At 43.7% G+C, this 19,163-nt stretch overlaps 1 protein-coding gene across 5 annotated transcripts in view; it reads left to right on the top strand.

The window, feature by feature from the left end:
* PLEKHH1 (pleckstrin homology, MyTH4 and FERM domain containing H1) overlaps positions 1 to 19,163 on the top strand; it is a 288,947-nt gene that overhangs the window by 210,615 nt on the left and 59,169 nt on the right. For all 5 annotated transcript variants that reach the window (XM_033951458.1, XM_033951455.1, XM_033951456.1 and 2 more), the window contains 2 exons: positions 2,315 to 2,473; positions 14,262 to 14,342. In XM_033951458.1, coding sequence (XP_033807349.1) covers positions 2,315 to 2,473; positions 14,262 to 14,342 — 240 coding nt within the window. The remainder of the gene's footprint in view (positions 1 to 2,314; positions 2,474 to 14,261; positions 14,343 to 19,163) is intronic.

Below are 19,163 nucleotides of genomic sequence, written 5' to 3'. Positions count from 1 at the left end.
TCACTCCAGCTCATCTTAACCATCCCAGCCATCGAAGCCCTCCCCAGTCCATCCTCAAACCTACACTGTTATCATCTTAACTGTTAAAGTTACTAATCAACCATGGAGCTGTCTCAAAATCATAATCTACAGGTTGTCTTAGGATACACCATTTAATATTTTTCCTTTCCTGTCTATAATTACAGTAGCTTCCGCTGGCAATGTAAATCCCAACCAAAAATATACAATAAGTAAGAACTCACTAACTGTGAACTTTATCAGTGTTTATAGGATATACTGACGTAGTAGGAATAATCAAATTCTGTAATAAGAGATAATATTAGAGGAATACAAAGATCCAGATCTCATAAAATATATCTTGTCTCCCCTTAAGGTCCTATTTAACTTACTGCCCATAATTTCCCCTACATTCAGATCCACTGCCCTATTGAGAAACCTGTTAAAATAGATGTATGATTTAGCCTCCAACTAGAAAGTGCCAGGTGAAGGTCCCACTCTCACTTCTTACCAAAGTACTAGAATCAACTACCTACTAACATCAAATCCATCGATGGGCTTCTGAGCTTTAGAAAAGCAATAAAAACCTACCTCTTCACCTAATTCCCATACATAACACACATAACAACCATACAAACTGTGGGCTCATAAGAACATAAGAATTGCCGCTGCTGGGTCAGACCAGTGGTCCATCATGCCCAGCAGTCCACTCATGCGGCGGCCCTCTGGTCAAAGACCAGCGCCCTAACTGAGACTAGCCCTATCAGCGTACATCCTCGTTCAGCAGGAACTTGTCTAACTATGTCTTGAATCCCTGGAGGGTGTCTTCCTCTATGACAGACTCCAGAAGAGCGTTCCAGTTTTCTAGCACTCTCTGGGTGAAGAAGAACTTCCTTATGTTCGTACGGAATCTATCCCCTTTCAATTTTAGAGTGCCCTCTCGTTCTCCCTATCTTGGAGAGGGTGAACAACCTGTCCTTATCTACTAAGTCTATTCCCTACAGTACCTTGAATGTTTCAATCATGTCTCCTCTCAATCTCCTCTGTTCGAGGGAGAAGAGGCCCAGTTTCTCTAATCTTTCGCTGTACGGCAGCTCCTCCAATCCCTTAACCTTCTTAGTCGCTCTTCTCTGGACCCTTTCGAGTAGTACCGTAGCTTAGAAGTGCTGCTGAACATCCAGAAAGTTTATTTTGATTATCGACATTTGGACATCCCTGCTATTAGGACGTCCAAATGCCAACTTAGGCAGGGTTTTGGACATTTTAAAGTTTTCATTATGGCCCTCAAGGGGTTACCACAGGACCATCATAGCCACATCAGTGTCCCAACTGCTTATACCTTGTCACACTTTTACAATCTTTTTATCACCATTTTTACACACACACACACACACACACACACACATACAATATACTTATCTTTATGGTGTGACTGGTGGTTCTTCCACTTCACAGCTTGCCTGGATATTAACACCTTTTTTTAACATGCAACACATAAATTCAAGGACTCCCCCGACTCGAGTTTTACTGTTTTTGGCTTCTTCAAGAATGGACGCCCACTGACTTCACACTCAATCCAGTGTTTACTCCTCGTCAGGCAACTGTTGCTTCAAATGCGCATTTGAAGCAACACTTGCCTGACGAGGAGTAAACACTGGACTGATTATGAATATTCATCAGGGATATCTCAAAACTAATCTGCTTTGTGGCCTTCCAGGATGGCAGATTGACATTCCTGACATAGAGCATTAACCAGACAATTCCAGGTCCATTATTTATTTATTCTATTTTCTATACCAGGGGTGGGCACCTCCGGTCCTTGTGGGCTGGAATCCAGTCAGGTTTTCAGGATTTCCCCAATGAATATGCATGAGATCTATTTGCAAGCACTGCTTTCAATGAATATTCATTGGGGAAATCCTGAAAACCCGACTGGATTCTGGCCCTCGAGGACCGGAGTTGCCCACCCCTGTTCTATACCATTCTCCCGAGGGAGCTCAGAATGGTTTAAATTAATTTATTCAGGTCCTCAAGCATTTTTCCCTGTCTGTCTTGGTGGGCTCACAATCTATCTAATGTACCTGGGGCAATGGGGGGATTAAGTTACTTGCCCAGGGTCACAAGGAGCAGTGTGGGTTTGAACCTACAACCCCAGGGTGCTGAGGCTGTAGCTTTAACCACTGCGCCATACACTTCCTTGAAATAATCAGTGGAGCCAGTGGTATTCAGCACATAAGTACCTCTTATCTAAGTCATCCTTGGTTTTGTTTCTGAAAAATAACAGATTTTATTCCTCATCCCTTTTTTATCCTTACAGCTGCTCACTGAAAAGAAGACATATTATCTCACAGCAGATTCTCCCAATATATTAGAGGAATGGATCCGTGTCCTTCAGAACATCCTCAAGGTGCAAGCAGCCAGCTCTGTCATTACTCAGAGTGGTGCAAAACCCACAGTAAAAGGCTGGTTGACAAAGGTATGGGGGGGGGGGAGGCAGTGCAAGTACTGCCTTTCCATTAGTTTGATGTATTTGGGTTCACATATCAGCTGTCCAGTTGTCTTAGTTTCAAAAGGAGAGGAGGATAACAGTTAATGGTTTGTGAAAATAAGAAACAAACCGCCCAATATTTAAATAGCCAGTAAAGACTCCTGGATGGTTAAATAACATTTGGCCAGCTAATCTAATCTAATACAAGATTTATGAATCGCATGTATTCCAAGTAGTTCAAGGTGATTTACATCAAAAGAAGCCATACACAAGGGGTGCCCAACTGGTCGATCGTGATCAACCAGTAGATCGCAAAGGCAACGCGAGTCGATCACATTGCCTTTGTGATCTTTTTCTCCCTGCTGCTTTCCCAAGCCAGGCCTGGCGCCGAACTTACAAAACATCGGAGAGGAAGTTCTGGGCCAGCCAATCGCTGCCTGGCTGGCCTGGAACTTCCTCCCCGACGTTAGAATTTACGTTGGAAGTGAAGTCTTGTAGGCCCGGCGCTTGTACACGCCAGGCCTGGCTCGGGGAAGCAGCAGGGAGAAATCGCGTTGGTGGCTTGCGGGTGGGGGTAGGGAAAGAATCGGGGAAGAATCGGGCAAGATGGCTTGGGGGGCAGGGGGAGAGAGAAAGAAAGACAGAAAGAAAGAGGGGGGCCAGGGGGAGAGAGAAAAAAAGGCAGAAAGAAAGAAATATTGGCTTTACAGAAGAAGGAAGTGCAACCAGAAACTCATGAAATCACTAGACAAAAAGGTAGGAAAAATTATTTTTTTTCAATTTAGTGATCAAAATGTGTCCTCTTTGAGAATTTATATCTGCTGTCTATATTTTGCACTATGGCCCCCCTTTTACTAAACCACAATAGCAGTTTTTAGCGCACAGAGCCTATGAGCATCGAGAGCAACGCAGGGCATTCAGCACAGCTTCCTGCGCTAAAAACCACTATCGCGGTTTAGTAAAAGGGGAGGGGGTATATTTGTCTATTTTTGTATAGTTGTTCCTGAGGTGACATTGCATATTTTAAAGTCATTTGTCTTGACCTCTGAAAAAAACTCCGAATACAAATGATAATTAACATTTTCTCTGCGTACAGTGTGCTTTGTGTTTTTAAAAATTTTATTGTTGGTAGATCATTTTGACTTGGTCATTTTAAAAGTAGCTTGCAAGCCTAAAAAGTGTGGGCATCCCTGCCATACACAATCTATGGGAAAATACAAAATCTGTTCAAGTCATATTAAATCAAGTTAAAAAAAATACAATCTTAAACAAATTCATATAAAAAAAGTTTTCAGCTTTTTATGAAACCTGAAATAATTAGATTCAGTCCTTAATTGCACAGGCAAATTATTTCAAATAATAATAGCAGCACTAACAAATGAAGAGTTAATCTGACATTTATATCAAACTCTTCTTGTTTGTGGAAAATATAATAGAAGTGTACCACTTAACCTAATAGAAGAATAGTGTAACTGAGAAAAAGAGAAAGCCAGACTGGCAGAAGAATCAGTTTGTAATGTATCAAGCAGGCTGATTTAAACTCAATTTGCTTCTCAACAGATAACCAATGAAGTCGATTATATGCTGCAGAAACAGCATATTAGAGGTTACACTTGGCCAGCTATATTGCTTCAAATCCAGGTTCAAAGCCCCCTTTTTTGAAGTTGCATATAGGTCCTAACCTAGGGTTACCAGATTTTCCAAACAGAAAATCCGGACCCCCTAGACCAGCCCACAGGCCTACCCAGTTCCACCCTTCCCTGCCCCGTTACGCCCCAGTCCCAGCCCCAATCCTGCTTTAGCCCTGGCCCAGCATTGAATTTCAGCAGTCAGTGCCAACCTTAGGAGTTAGCCAGTCTCCCTCCCGCAGTTTCAATATTGGCCCCAAATTAATTTTTGGATGCAATGCCTTTCAAGACCAGTCAATGAATGATATTCTTTAAGTTTTAGAGGAGAAGTGCAGATGAATGATGTCCAATTAGGTATTGCTGAAGACCATGAGATCAATAGGATAAGGCCAATATCATAAATATAATTAAAATTATTAATATATCTTGCTATTTACCCATCTTCAGGGCAGTGCTCAAAGATATTTATCTGAGTAAAATAGCCTAACTGGTAATTATCCTCCATTACCCAGTTAAAAGTATGAGCAACATATTTTAGCTGGCTTAAAAAGAGTCATCTCCATGACCACATTTAGGGCTTCTTTTACAGAGTCGCAGTAGCGATTCCCCTGTGGCAGATGCACTGAAACCCATTCAATTCCTATGGGTTTTGGTGCATTTGCCACAGAGGAATCGCTACAGCAGCTTTGTAAAAGGATCCCTTAGTGAAAATACTGTGCGAGGGAGGGTTACACGCTGGACCACCAGGACATTAAGCGAACAGGGTATGGACATTTAGGTTAGGTAGGGAACACTTACAGGTCATGGACCTGGGGGGGGGGGGGGCCGCCGCGGGAGCGGACTGCCAGCACGATGGACCCCTGGTCTGACCCGGCAGAGGCAATTCTTATGTTCTTATGTTCAAGGAATTCTCAAAGGTACATGTGCTGTTTTAACCCTAAATGGACATTCAGTTGAGGACAGGATGAGGAGGGCTTCGATGGCTGGGATGGTTTAGATGGGCTAGAGTGAGTTTTGATGGAGACTCCAGTAGATAGAACCTAAGTACACTACTGAGCAGAGCTCTGGGTTTCTGGCCCAGAAATATCTAAGAAAAAGGACCATTTAAATTAAATGATTAATTTATAGAGTGTGTATGGTTGGGCAGACTGGATGGACCTTTCAGGTCTTTATCTGCTGTCATTTACTATGTTACTATAATGGTTGTCCATGCAAAGTGTTTGAGTGTTTTTAATGAGTGATTTTATAAAGGAATTTATACATATTAAAGAGCTCTTAAAACTACCCCAGACTTTACATGCATAAAAGTATGGTAGTATCAGTAAGGTGCATACTTTTATGTGACTCACATATAGGTGTGTCAAGGAACAGAGTTTGAGCAGAGCACAGGCAGAATCACAGTTTATGTGCCTTGTTTATAAAATAAATGCATATTCCCAAGCAGGCAAAAATGTCCAAGGCTTCAATCTAAGCCAATGGTTCCCAAATCTGGTCCTGGAGGTACCCCAGCCAGTCAGGTTATCAGGATATCCACAATGAATATTCATGAGAGATATTTACATGTAGTGGATACAGTACATGAAAATATCTCTCATGAATATTTATTCTTGATATCCTGAAAATCTGACTGGCTGGGGTGCCTCTAGGACCAGATTTGGGAACCACTAGTCTAGATATAATTTCTGTTTCTTTGCTCCTAGTATGAAACACAAAGAGGGCAATTCTATAACTTAGCACCTTGATTTACCCACCACACTGGGGCACACATAGCACCAGTTCTATAACCACACTTAGGTAGTTTCAAGTTTATTAGGTTTTTTATATACCACCTATCAAGATTATCTAAGCGGTTTTACAATTAGGTACTGAACACCTAAGAACATAAGAACATAAGCAGTGCCTCCGCCGGGTCAGACCACAGGTCCATCCCGCCCAGCAGTCCGCTCCCGCGGCGGCCCAAAGCAGGTCAAGACCTGTCTGAATCATCACAAGGGGCTCCCTTGCCACCTTGGTTTCCCATTTAAGTCCTGCCTTCCTGTCGAAGTCCTAGCCCTCCGGTCTTGCACATGCGCGACCAGGTTAGTTTATACTCATTACCTGATTTACTTCCTATACTTGTGTTACATCCCAGCTCCTCCCTCAGTATCCCACGATCCCTTTATCCCTCAGGAATCCATCCAATCCCTGCTTGAATCCCTGTACCGTACTCTGCCTGATCACTTCCTCCGGTAGCGCATTCCAAGTGTCCACGACCCTTTGGGTGAAAAAAAACTTCCTTGCATTTGTTTTGAACCTGTCTCCCTTCAGTTTCTCAGAATGCCCCCTCGTATTTGCTGTCCCCTTCAGTCTAAAGAATCTGTCCCTATCCACCTTCTCTATGCCCCTCATGATCTTGAAGGTCTCTATCATATCTCCCCTGAGCCTCCTTTTCTCAAGATTATCTAAGCGGTTTTACAATTAGGTACTCAAGTATTTCCCTATCTGTCCCAGTGGGCTCACAATCTATCTAACGTACCTGAGGCAATGGAGAGCTGAGTGACTTGCCCAAGGTCACAAGGAGCAGTGCAGACTTTAAACCCACAACCCCAGGGTGCTGAGGCTGTAGCTCCAACCACTGCACCACACACACCTAAGCTGTTGTACAATACTAGAGCAAACTCAGATTGCTTTGCCAAAATGTAGGCATGCCCACTTAGGACAGGCCAATGGATGGTTTAAGTTGAAGACACAACCATGGCCTGCCTATGCTTTGCCGACATGCATGCACCCCTTGCAGTTATGTGTTTAGTGAAATTGCCAGGTCAGTTCATGGCATAGCACCTATTAATTATGCATGTAAATTTTTATGCACCACAAATATGCATAATTGCAAACCATGTGTGCACTTGCCACCTTTTACTAGGCACCAAGTTATAGAATGAGAGGTTAGGCTCCTATATGTTGTTGTTTTTTTTTTAATAAAAATAGGCTAGAAATAGCTGCCTACTTAAACTTCAAACATAAGTGACCTATTATAATATTACCCTCTTATGGAGCAATTTTATAAACTAGGTGTCAACATTTACATGTGTGCTACATTCACAAATGTTTAGCATATAGGCATGTATATACAAGCATACCATGTATGGACTATTCTACATATACCTTCTTAACTTACATTGCATATATTTTTCAATGGGGGTGGTGTAAGGCAGGACATAGGTGGGTTACCACATATGTACGAGTATGTAATTTACAGCATACCATAAGATATGCAGATACCTACTACACTTAACCACTAACTCCTATATCATCTCTATAGTTGGTATAAATGATCATCCTTAAATGTTAGCTACCTGATTATGCTAGTGTTTTATAAAAGGAAAGTAAGCCCCTACTAAATGGTGTAGCATGGGTAAAAGTGAACTAATTTTTTACTCTTTCAAAAAGTACAAAGACTAGGGACCGCTCAATGACGACGTATGGAAATACTTTTAAAAGAAATAGGAGGAAATATTTTTCACTCAATGAATAGTTAAGCTCTGGAACTTATTGCTGTAGAATATGATAAGAGCAGTTAGCATAGCTAGGTTTTAAAAGGGGTTGGACAAGTTCCTGGTGGAAAAGTTCACAATCTGCTATTGAGATAGGCTTGGGGGAAGCCACTGCCTGCCCTGGGATCGGTAGCATAGGATGTTGCTGCTATTTGGGTTTCTGCCAGGCATAGGTGTCAGAACGGGGGGAAGGAGGCACAGGGGCCGTTGTCTCCCCAAAAATTGCCCAGCATTAGGGGGTAGCAAACAAGGCAGCTGCCCTATCTACTGCCACAGCCTGCAAGCGACTTCGCCTATGCTCCGGGGCTCTAACACTGTGCTTGCCGGCTTCCCGACCCTGTTCCTCTGAAACCGAAAGTAACATCATGAGGGGGAGGGAGGAGAAGCGAAGCCTGCAAGCAGAGTGTTAGAGCCCTGGAGCATGGGCGAAGTCACTTGCTGGCTAGGACAGCATCGGTGGAAGATAGGACAGGGAGGGAGGCGTTCAACTCACTGCTCCTGCTTGCTTCAGGCCTTCCTCGCTGCCAGGTCCTGCCTTCACAGAAACAGAAAGTATGTGGGACCCGGCAGCAAGGAAGGCCTGAAGCAAGCAGGAGCAGTGAGTTGTGAATGCTGCACTGCTGACGGCTGTGTGAGACCGGGGGGAGAGAATGAGAAATGCCGACGGCTGTGTGAGACCACGAAGGGAATGCTGCTGGGGGGGGGGTGTAGAAATGCTGCTGACGGCTGTGTGAGACCACGGGGGAATGCTGCTGCAGCACCCTTTTGGGGAGAGAGAGGGACAGAGGGAGATGGAAGACCAGGGAAGGGGGGTGGGAAGAGAAATGCTGCTGTTGCACCTAATTAGGGAGAGAGAGGGAAAGAGGGAGAAGGAAGAGAAATGCTGCTGTTACACCCAATTGGGAAGAGAGAGGGAAAGAAGGAGAAGGGAGACCAGGGAAGGGTGGGAGAGACATGATGCTGCTGCACTCAATTGGGGAGAGAGAAGGAAAGAGGGAGAAGGAAGACCAGGGAAGGGTGGGAGAGACATCATGCTGCTGCACTCATTTGGGAAGAGAGAAGGAAAGAGGGAGAAGGAAGACCAGGGAAGGGTGGGAGAGACATGATGCTGCTGCACCCAATTGGGGAGAGAGAGGGAAAGAGGGAGAAGGAAGAGAAATGCTGCTGTTACACTCAATTGGGAAGAGTGAAAGAGGGAGAAGGAAGCGAAATACTGCTGTTGCACCCAATTGGGGAGAGATAGGGAAAGAGGGAGAAGGAAGACCAGGGAGAGGAGAGAAACAAGAGATGCCAAGTCCATGGGAGGGAGGGAAAGGAAATGAGATGCCAGACCATGGAGGGAGAGGAAGGGATGCCAGGGCATGGGGAAGGGGAAGGAAGACAGATGCTAGACCAGGGAAAAGGAAGGAAGGAGGGAGGGAGAGAAAGGAAGGAAGGAAGGAAGGAGAGAAGAGAGATGCCAGGGCTTGGGGGAGGGAAACTAAGGAGACAAATGCTAGACCAGAGGGAAAGGAAGGAGAGGAGGTGCCAGAGCTTGGAGGGAGAGATAGGAGAGGAGAGAGATGCCAGGGCATAGGGGAAGGAAAGGAGATAGAGATGCCAGACCATAGGGGAGGGGGTGGACACAGAAAAATGAAGAGGGGGTGAAGCTGAAATGAATCATGTACAAAGGAGAGAAGGGGCACAAGATATACAGTTTATTGAAGGGATATAGAAAGAGGGAAGATGGAAGAGAGAGAGGGGAACAGTAGATGGAAGGGGCAGAGAGAGGGTGGACGTAGATGGGGTAGAGAGAGAGGGCAGAGGCTGGGTGGAAGGAGCAAAGAGAGAGGGCAGATGTTGCATGGAAGAGAGAGAGGCAAACGCTGCATAGAAAGAAGAGTGAAAAGAAGATGATTAAAGCAGAAACAACAAAAGGTAGAAATAAATTTTTTTATTGCTTTTTGTAGAATCAAGTAGTATTGTAACTGTATTGATAAAAATTTATAAATAGGAAATGGAAATAAGGCAATTTGGGGGGATTAAATCCCTTTCTTCAGGTCAGGACAGGATACCACAGCAGCAGTATACTGTACTGTCCTGAAGAAAGATTTGGCTTCTAAAAGCTAATTGAAAACTGGATTTGTCCAATAAAATTGTATTTTCTTATTTCTCATTATTTGTTTTATTTCTATCTTTTAGTTTGTAAAGTGTTGATTGTTTTGTGTCAGTTTTTCAAATTTACTACTACTATTACTATTTACATCTACTGTCTTCATATTTTACACAGTATTAGGGGACATGTGTCACTGTTTCTGTGGTGTTGCATTGTATGCAGAGTCTTGCATCTTAGGGTTTCATCTTTATATATTAATACTTTTAGTTTGTGGTCCCATATTTGCTTATGGGGTTATTTGTGTTCTGGTAGGAATGAATGTTTAGAAGCATACAGTGTGCTTTGTGTATTTTAATTTGGTGGTTAACCATTATGTGTTATTAATAAGATTATATTGTATATATATATGAAAAATGAATGGAAAAAATTGTATTACAATTAATACTATTATAGGGGCGGGGTCTGGGGGCGGAGATTGGGTGGATGGTGAAGCTTTCAGGCCCCCACCAAACAAAAAAGTTCCGCTGCCTATGCTGCCAGTTACTTGTGATCTGGATTGGCCACTGGGAAACAGGATACTGGACTAGATGGACTGTTGGTTTAATCTTACATTGGTCTATTCTTACATATGGCTATTCTTATGTTCTTATATACTTTCCTTTATAGAATCCACTCATACTGTGCCATCTTGGTGACTAATTCTAGATGTCGTTTTATAGAATTGTAACCTTAATGCTAGTACTTTGTAGATACTAATTTTCAAGGAGAGTATGTGTTCCTTTTGAAAATTGGCTGCAGTATACACAGAGTAAAAGTATCTGCAGGCTGTTCGATTGCCTCTGTAGTGAGCTGATGGAACAAGAAGAATCCTGGATGTGTCTTTAGTTATTTGGCTCCTTAGGAAGGATAAAGAAAGGGGTTTGAACTAAATCTGAACCCTATCCAAATCCTGGGTTGAAGGGAGGAGGGGTAAGGGCTGTTGAATAATCCAAGATAACACAGGCTGTAAATTGACTAGCTACATCTGGACCATTCGTGGCTTTATATGAATCTGCATATTCATCAAATCTGGATCTGTTTAACCTGGTGTGATTGTGAAAGCCCATATGTTTCCATTTATGGATGATGATTTACTCTCTCTTTGAATGCTTCAAATAATTTGTATCCTCAGATATTCACATAAAAGAACCACAAGATTAAATCCAAATTTTTAACAGTGAAAAAGGGCAGTCAGATATGAACCAGATAGAAGCTGCCTTTGAGTATCTAAATACATCTGGAGGTATTTTTTCAAATCATTCCTATGAGCAAAGCAGGGTTTTTACCAGAGAACTGGGCTACTTCATAATTGGTTCACAACAGGCACAACAGGCATAACTCCCAGGGATGGGGAGTTAATCATCTTATGTACCAAATTACTTGCAGAAAAAGCAGGTGCAAATCTCAGTGTGGATTTTTCCTTAGGCAATATTCTAAGTGAAAGCACACATATATCTTCACTTTGAAAACTGGTGCCAAGGCAGCGGGTGAAATGCATCCATGGACTTTGCACCATGAAAAGTGTCCCTGTAAGTGAAATGTTCACAGGTCCATCCCCGGAATTCAGAGGAGGCTTTTGCATTCCTTAATCATAGTTAGCTGATTTCAAGCGTTGTCAGATACAGTATTTTTGAACAGGGAGTAGTTAAACCAGACCCTATTTAGCATTATAAATACTAAAGCATGACTTTAAATAGAATATCTAAAAAGCAGCGGAGGCCTGAAGAATAGTATTTCATCTCCAGAATATACAAGATCATGTTGACTGTAAGCTCTCGGAAGCTCTAATATCTTCCAACATGGAAACTCGCCATTTGAAATTTTCCCCTTCCCCTTTTCCAGGTGGAAAGGGCAGAGTGTAGAAGGAAGAGCAAAGTGCAGATAAAAGTGACTTATTTGAGGAGCAGATTTACCACAGAGGAGCTTCAGAAAGATAAGAGAGGAACGTACTACAAGGGGAAGTCAAAATGGAGCAAGACGAAGGGAAGGAACCAAGAGGAGGACAACAAGAACGTACCACAAGGGAAAGACAAAAGAGACAAAAATCAGGAGTCGGCAGGTCAGGAAGGGGACAGAAAGAAGAATGAAACGCAAGGGAAAATAACAAGGAAGAGAAAATACCAGGACTTGAACTGCATGTACGCTAATGCAAGGAGCCTAAAGAACAAAATGGGGGAATTAGAAGTCATGGCCAAAAATGAGAACCTAGACATCATAGGGATCACGGAAACATGGTGGAATGAGGAAAACAAATGGGACATAGTACTGCCAGGGTACAAGCTCTACCGGAGACAGGACATATCAGAAAGGAGGAGGAATAGCACTATACATAAAGGACACCATTCACTCGACCAGAGTGGACGCAGCAGCGACAAATAACCAACTGGAATCACTATGGGTTAAAATACTAGGAGGAAATGGATCCGAGATAAAGATGGGACTGTACTACCGTCCACCTGGGCAAATTGAAGCAAATGATACAAAACTGGAAGCCGCTCAGACTGTTATTCACAAAGAGGAATACATCAAAAATTGTGTATCCTGATTGCCCATCAGCAATTAAACCCATTCCTCCTGACTCGGAGAATCCAGTTTCAATTCCTCCTTCCACATCTGCAGCATAATATGCTGAAAGTTCAGATGAAGAATGTGCCTCTGCTGCTGTGGAGGAGTTGTATGAACCTGAAGTGGATGAAAAACAATCTCGCCTGCTAACTCAAGAAGATCTTAATGATCTAGTTCAGTGGTCTCAAAGTAGTAGCCCGGGGGCCACATGTGGCCCGCCAGGTACTATTTTGAGGCCCTCAGTATGTTTATCATAATCACAAAAGTAAAATAAATCAGTTTCTTGATCATATGTCTCTTTACCTATAAATTATAATATTATTATTAAGACTTAGCCAAAAGGAAAGATTTATAAACTATAAAGAGTTTTATCTTATGCAAAATTGTCATTTCTTTAATAAGACATTAACTATGTTTTCTGAGGCCCTCCAAGTACCTACAAATCCAAAATGTGGCCCTGCAAAGGGTTTGAGTTTGAGACCATTGATCTAGTTAGAAACTTGTCAAAGGAGAAAGCAGAATTGTGTGAGTTAAGAGAGGCGTAAATATATGCTGTAACATGTCTCTTTATTGTCTTTGTGTTCGTTTTCAGAGTAAACTCCTTAACACAAGTTTGGTGGGACACAGTTCATATGGCAAACTCTAAAAAATCAGTAATGTGCATCTCAGAAACCTGACATGCTAGCTGAATTTCAATTACAGATCTGAAATCAGCGTCATTAAACTAAGAACACTTCTTAAGTTCTCAGTAGCAAAGAAAAACTTTTTTTTTTTTTGTTGCCCAGTGTAATTTTAAGTGCCTAAAATCCTGTTCTGTACCCTCAAGTCACATAAAAAGTGACCCCCTATGTATATGTCATTATAGACATAAGAGAGAGAGTGAGAAAAAAAAGAGTCAATTTATGGTCATAAATTTAAACTTTCCTTTCCTTATATATATTTCCAAAATATCGCGTTTCCCCGAAAATAAGACCTACCCTGAAAATAAGCCCTAGCATGATTTTCGGGGTAGGGCTTAATATAAGCCCTACCCCCAAAAATAAGCCCTAGTCGCCGGCAGCAGTGCTTACCCTGCTGCCGTGCAACCCCCCCCATCTCCCCGCCATCCTCAAGACCGAAATACCTTGTAACAAATGCAACATCGGCAGCAATCTAGACAGGCTGCTTTGCAGCCTTCTCTTTCTTGAGCGCTCCTCTACCACATCACTGATGATGTCATTAGCAACGCTGCACACGAATGCCCAGGCGAAAGAAGGCCACGAAGCAGCCTGCCTAGATTGCTGCCGACGTTGCATTTGTTACAAGGTATTTCGATCTTGCGGTTGGCGGGGGACAGATGGAAGGGTCAGCGGGAGGTGCACGGCAGGGGGGTGCGTGGGGGGATGGGAGGGAGGGATAGAAGCTGCAAGGGTCATGCTGCACAAGTAATGGGAGGGAGGGAGGGATAGAAGATATTGCACAAGGGGATGGGTGAGAGGGGAGGAAAGAGGCTGCACATGTGGGGGAGAGAAAGGAAATAGGAAGAATTGGGGTAGAGAAGAGGAAGGGAGAGATGATCATTGTACATGGAAAAAAATAAGACTACCCCGAAAATAAGACCTAGTGCCTTTTTGGGGCTCAAAATTAATATAAGACAGTGTCTTATTTTTGGGAAAACATGGTAGTATTTCATTTCCATTGTCATGGTATTATTACTTGTGATTGTTAAATTGATAAAGTTAATAATATTTTTTTTAAAAAGTGGAAAAAAAAGAAAAGAATAGAGAGTCTTTCACTGTCAAACTCTCTCTTTACTCTGAAGTACTGCAGGCCTAACCTAGCAAAGAGGTTGTTTTTTGATTAGCTGCTGAAAACACTTCTCCTTTAGAGGTCTGACCCAGACTACACACTGCATTTTCCATTAATTTATTTTGCAGGTGAAACATGGACGTTCCAAACTGGTTTGGTGTGCACTGCAAGGGAAAACGTTCTACTACTATCGAAGTCAAGAAGACAAGGTAACTCTTCTTTTCATTTTGGATGTGTCTGCTAATATTTGCATGTTTCCAGATCGGGGAGGTTACTTTTCCATTTCAACAACAACAAGAACAGCAATCTATTATTTCTATAGCACTGCCAGGTGCACACAGTATTGTTCATTGTACATGTAAGAGATGGTCCTTGCTTAGAAGAGTTTACAATCTAATTATGACAGACACACAGAGGGGGCTAAAGGTGGTAGGGGACTATGAAGGGAATGACAGACAGATATGATGGTTGGGTCAGTGTTTAAACACAGCTTCAAATAAGTGGGTTTTTAGTCTGGCTTTGGATACCGCCAGAGATGGAGCCTGACGTAGCAAGCCAGGCAGGTTGGTCCAAGCATGCGGCGCAGCACAGTATAGAAGGGACGGAGACAGAAGCTGGTGGTAGAAGAGAAGGGTACAGAGAGGAGGGTTTTGTCTGATAAGTGGAGTTCACGGGGGGAAGTGTAGGGAATAACAAGAGATGAGAGATACTGAGCAACTGCAGAGCGAGTACACTTGAATGTCAGAAAGAGGAGTCTGAATCGTATGTGGAGATAGACTGGGAGCCAGTGAAGTGGCCTGAGGAGAGGAGTAATGTGGGTATAATGACCCTGATGGAATGCGAGGTGTGCAGAAGTGATCTGAACAGACTGAAGTAGAGAGATATGGCGTAGCAGCAGACCAGGGAGAAGCACATTGCAATAATCCAGACGCGAGGTGGCGATGGCATGGATGAGGGTTTTGGAAGCATGTTCAGAAAGGAAAGGATGGATTTTAGCAATATTATAGAGAAAGAGATGACAAATTTTAGCAGTCTATTGCAGTGTTTTTCAACCGCTGTTCCGCAGCACACTAGTGTGCCGCGAGATGTTGCCTGGTGTGCCGTACGGTCAGGGCCGCCATCAGGGCAGTACCACCAGTCCTGCATTTAGGGGCCCGGAGCTGACAGGGGGCCCGGGCTCCCCCAGGGTCCTAGGCCACAGTCTAGGGAGAGGGGCGGTCCGCCCCACGTGGACAGGAGAGAGCTGGACGGGGGGCCCGCGGAGTTCAATACATCTCGAGCCGCGAGGCTCGTCTTCTGTTCCTGCCTGCCCTGCAGCTAACATATAGCCGATCGCAAGCGTTCCCCGATGTCAGCGCTGACGTCGGAGGGAGGGCTTAAGCAAAGCCTGCCCTCCGATGTCAGCGCTGACGTCGGAGAATATTTCCATTCGGCTATTTGTGCGCGGCAGGGCAGGCAGGAAGCAAAAGACAAGCCTCGCGGCTTGAGCTTCGTTTTGCTGAGAAAGTTGCAAAGATGGGCTGGGAGGCAAACACGGAACACAAAAGGGGGGAGGGAGTGCGTTTTGGACACAAGGCATGAACTTGGGAGAGAGAAAGGGAGGGAAAGAGATGCTGAGGTGGGGGAGGGAATGGGTTTTTGGACACAGAAGGCATGGACTTGGGAGAGCGGAAGGGAGGGAAAGAGATGCTGAGGTGGGGGAGGGAATGCGTTTTTGGACACAGAAGAAATGGACTTGGGAGAGAGGAAGGGAGGGAAAGAGATGCTGAGGTGGGGGAGGGAATGCGTTTTTGGACACAGAAGAAATGGACTTGGGAGAGAGGAAGGGAGGGAAAGAGATGCTGAGGTGGGGGAGGGAATGCGTTTTTGGACACAGAAGAAATGGACTTGGGAGAGAGGAAGGGAGGGAAAGAGATGCTGAGGTGGGGGAGGGAATGCGTTTTTGGACACAGAAGAAATGGACTTGGGAGAGAGGAAGGGAGGGAAAGAGATGCTGAGGTGGGGGAGGGAATGAGTGTTTGGACACAGAAGGCATGGACTTTGGAGAGAGGAAGGGAGGGAAAGAGATGGTTGTGTACACGGGGAATAGAAGAAAGGATAATTTTTGGTCATAGGGAGGGAGTGAGGTACAGATAGTGGCATACCAGGGTGGGGGGGCGGTCTGCCCCACCCCAGGTTTACGTCCCAAGGGGGTGCACAGCTGGCCACCCTCCAGTGTTGTCCCTAGGCCGGCAAACTGCGGCTCTTTAGCCACTTGAGTGCCACCGCCGCCATCGGGAACAGGCCGGCGCCAAGTTCTCCCTGCTTTTCCCTGTGGGGCCGGCCAACTCTCGCTACTCGCGTCAATTCTGACGTCGGAGAGGACGTTCTGGGCCAGCCAATCGCTGCCTGGCTGGCCTAGAACGTCCTCTCCGACGTTAGAATTGACGACGGGTGGCGAGAGTTGGTCGGCCCCGCGGGGAAGAGAAGCAGGGAGAACTTGGCGCCGGCCTGTTCCCGATGACGGCGGTGGCACTCAAGTGAATTACTTTATATATAGTCAATATAGGCACAGAGTTAAATTTTTTAACATTTTCTAATGGTGGTGTGCCTCGTGATTTTTTTCATGAAACAAGTGTGCCTTTGCCCAAAAAAGGTTGAAAAACACTGGTCTATTGGATATGAGAGGAGAAGAGCAACGAGTCAAAGAAAACGGGGGAAGGGGAGAGGCGGGTTTAGGAGGAAAGATAAGGAGTTCAGTCTTGGCCATGTTTAATTTTAGATGGCGGCGAGACATCCAGGTAGCAATATCAGAAAAGCAGGCAGAGCCTTGGGCCTGGATTCCTGTAGAAATTTCAGGAGTGGAGAGGTAGATTTGTGAGTCATCAGCATAGATGTGGTACTGGAACCAATGGGATAAAATTAAGAGCACCAAGAGAAGAAGGGTAGATGGAGAAAAGAGGTCCCAGGACAGATCCTTGAGGTATGCTGATCGATAGCGGAAAGGTAGAGTGGATCCTCCTACATGTACGAGTCCTCATGCTCCCAAACTCCTGAACTCCAAAAACTGAAGTTTTAAGTGTACTTGGGGGTTCACCCCTTCAAACCCTCCCCCTAATGAGAGCGTGAGGACTTCTACATATGTACTGGGGGACTTCCCCATACCCACCCCCTCACAGCGGTAACATTACTGGTTTTAAAGTGGCGGGACCGGCGGCATGCATATGTCCTGCACGCAATTGTCAGCACGTCTTTGTCGGCGTGCCAATGTCCAGCGCACTTTAATTACGGAACCAAATTTAAAGTAGCATTAGGTTTTTGACCTTTGAAAGAGAAATTGTTCCACACAAGCCTAGCCTGTGGAGATTTAGCTCCAGACCTCTGATGTTTTTTTTCCTCCTTAGCAATAACATTAGTGATCTACACTGAAAATTGTATTACCCCCCTCCTTTACAAAGCCGCACAAGCATTTTTAGCGCCAGCCACGGTGGTAACAGCTCAGACACTCATAAAAACACTAGTGTGACTTTGTGAAGAAGGGGGTTACTTTGCTATTTAACCCTCCCTTTTATCAAGCTGCGCTAGAGGTTTTTAGTGTGAACCAGCAAGGTAAGTGTTCCAACGCTTTTTAAAGAAATTTTGTAATTTCTAGGCCATTTCTTTTTATTGTCACTGTTTCAATTTTCTTTTGTAAACTGCATAGAACTTCTAAGGTACTGCGTTATATAAATAAATTTCTATGTTATGTTATGTTTATGTATATGTTATAGGAATTTTGCACCAGCTTGCACTAAAAACCTCTAGCACAACTTGATAAAAGGACCCCAAATACTTTGGTGTGAATTCATTTATTAGTAGGGCTATTGGAAGAGTTTGAGGGAAGGCAGAACCAGTGTCATTCTTTAGTCAGCTGTTCAAATGAAGTGTATTATTCCATGTAAGCTTGGGCTAAAGGAAAAATTGATGGTATGGCTTGAAATTTTTGCACCTTTTCAGTGTGCCTATAAGATGAAAAAGGTTGAAATTCACCTCTCTCTCTGCTTTAATTTTTTTTTTAGTATGAATTAGAGTTGTGCAAGCAGGAAATAGTCATTTTGATATTTTAGGGGGGTGAGTCTTTTAATTTTTATTTAATTTTGTTTCGTTTTAATGCACACTATTATGTTTTAGTGTGGCTGGATTTTTTTAGTGCACATTAAAATGAAATAATAATAATAATAATAACTTTATTCTTGTATACCGCATTACCATGGAAGTTCTATGCGGTTAACAGATGAAGAGACTGTACATTTACAGCGAAGTTACATTTTCAGCGATGCTACATTTACAGTGAAGTTATTATTACAGCAAAGTTACATTTGAAATGAAGATACATTTGCTGTGAGTTATATACAGCAGTGATACATAAGGCAGTGTTACATACAGCGGTGGTACATAAGGCAGTGTTACATACAGAGGTGGTACATACAGCGATGTTCAATAAGTTAGAGCAGAGTTATTTAGAATGAGGAGTAACGAAGACGGGATGGTTAGCTGGATTGAGTTATCCATTTTGCTAAGCCATTTAGTGGCTAAAAAGATTGGGGGAGTCGGAGAGACTGGGGTAAGTTGGGGTTAGAGGAAGTGGCAGGGAAGTTAGAGGAATTTGTCAAAAAGGTAAGTTTTGATTGACTTCCTGAACATTAGATAGGTGGGGGAATTGGAGATGAGGGTTGTAAGGCATTTGTTCCATTTGCCCGCTTGGAATGCTAGGGATCTATCGAGGAATTTCTTGTAGAGGCAGCCCTTCAGGGAAGGAAAGGAAAACAGGTAAGTGTTTCGTGTATGAGAGGGGCCTGCAATTTTGAGATGCTCAGATAGGTAGATGTTGAAGAGCCTGCTAGAGTTTTGAAGCAGAGGCAGGCGAATTTAAAGATGATCCTTGCCTCTACCGGCAGCCAGTGGAGTTTAGTGTAATAGGGGCTGACATGGTCATATTTTTGAGGTTGAAGATGAGGCGGACGGCAACGTTTTGGACTATTTTTTAGATGTTTGATGGTGTTTTTATAGGA

The sequence above is a fragment of the Geotrypetes seraphini genome, chromosome 7 (genome assembly GCF_902459505.1).
Source record: "Geotrypetes seraphini chromosome 7, aGeoSer1.1, whole genome shotgun sequence".
Classification (NCBI taxonomy): domain Eukaryota; kingdom Metazoa; phylum Chordata; class Amphibia; order Gymnophiona; family Dermophiidae; genus Geotrypetes; species Geotrypetes seraphini.
The sequence above is the reverse complement of the archived record's forward strand: the minus strand, read 5'-3'. Positions and strand labels throughout refer to the sequence as shown.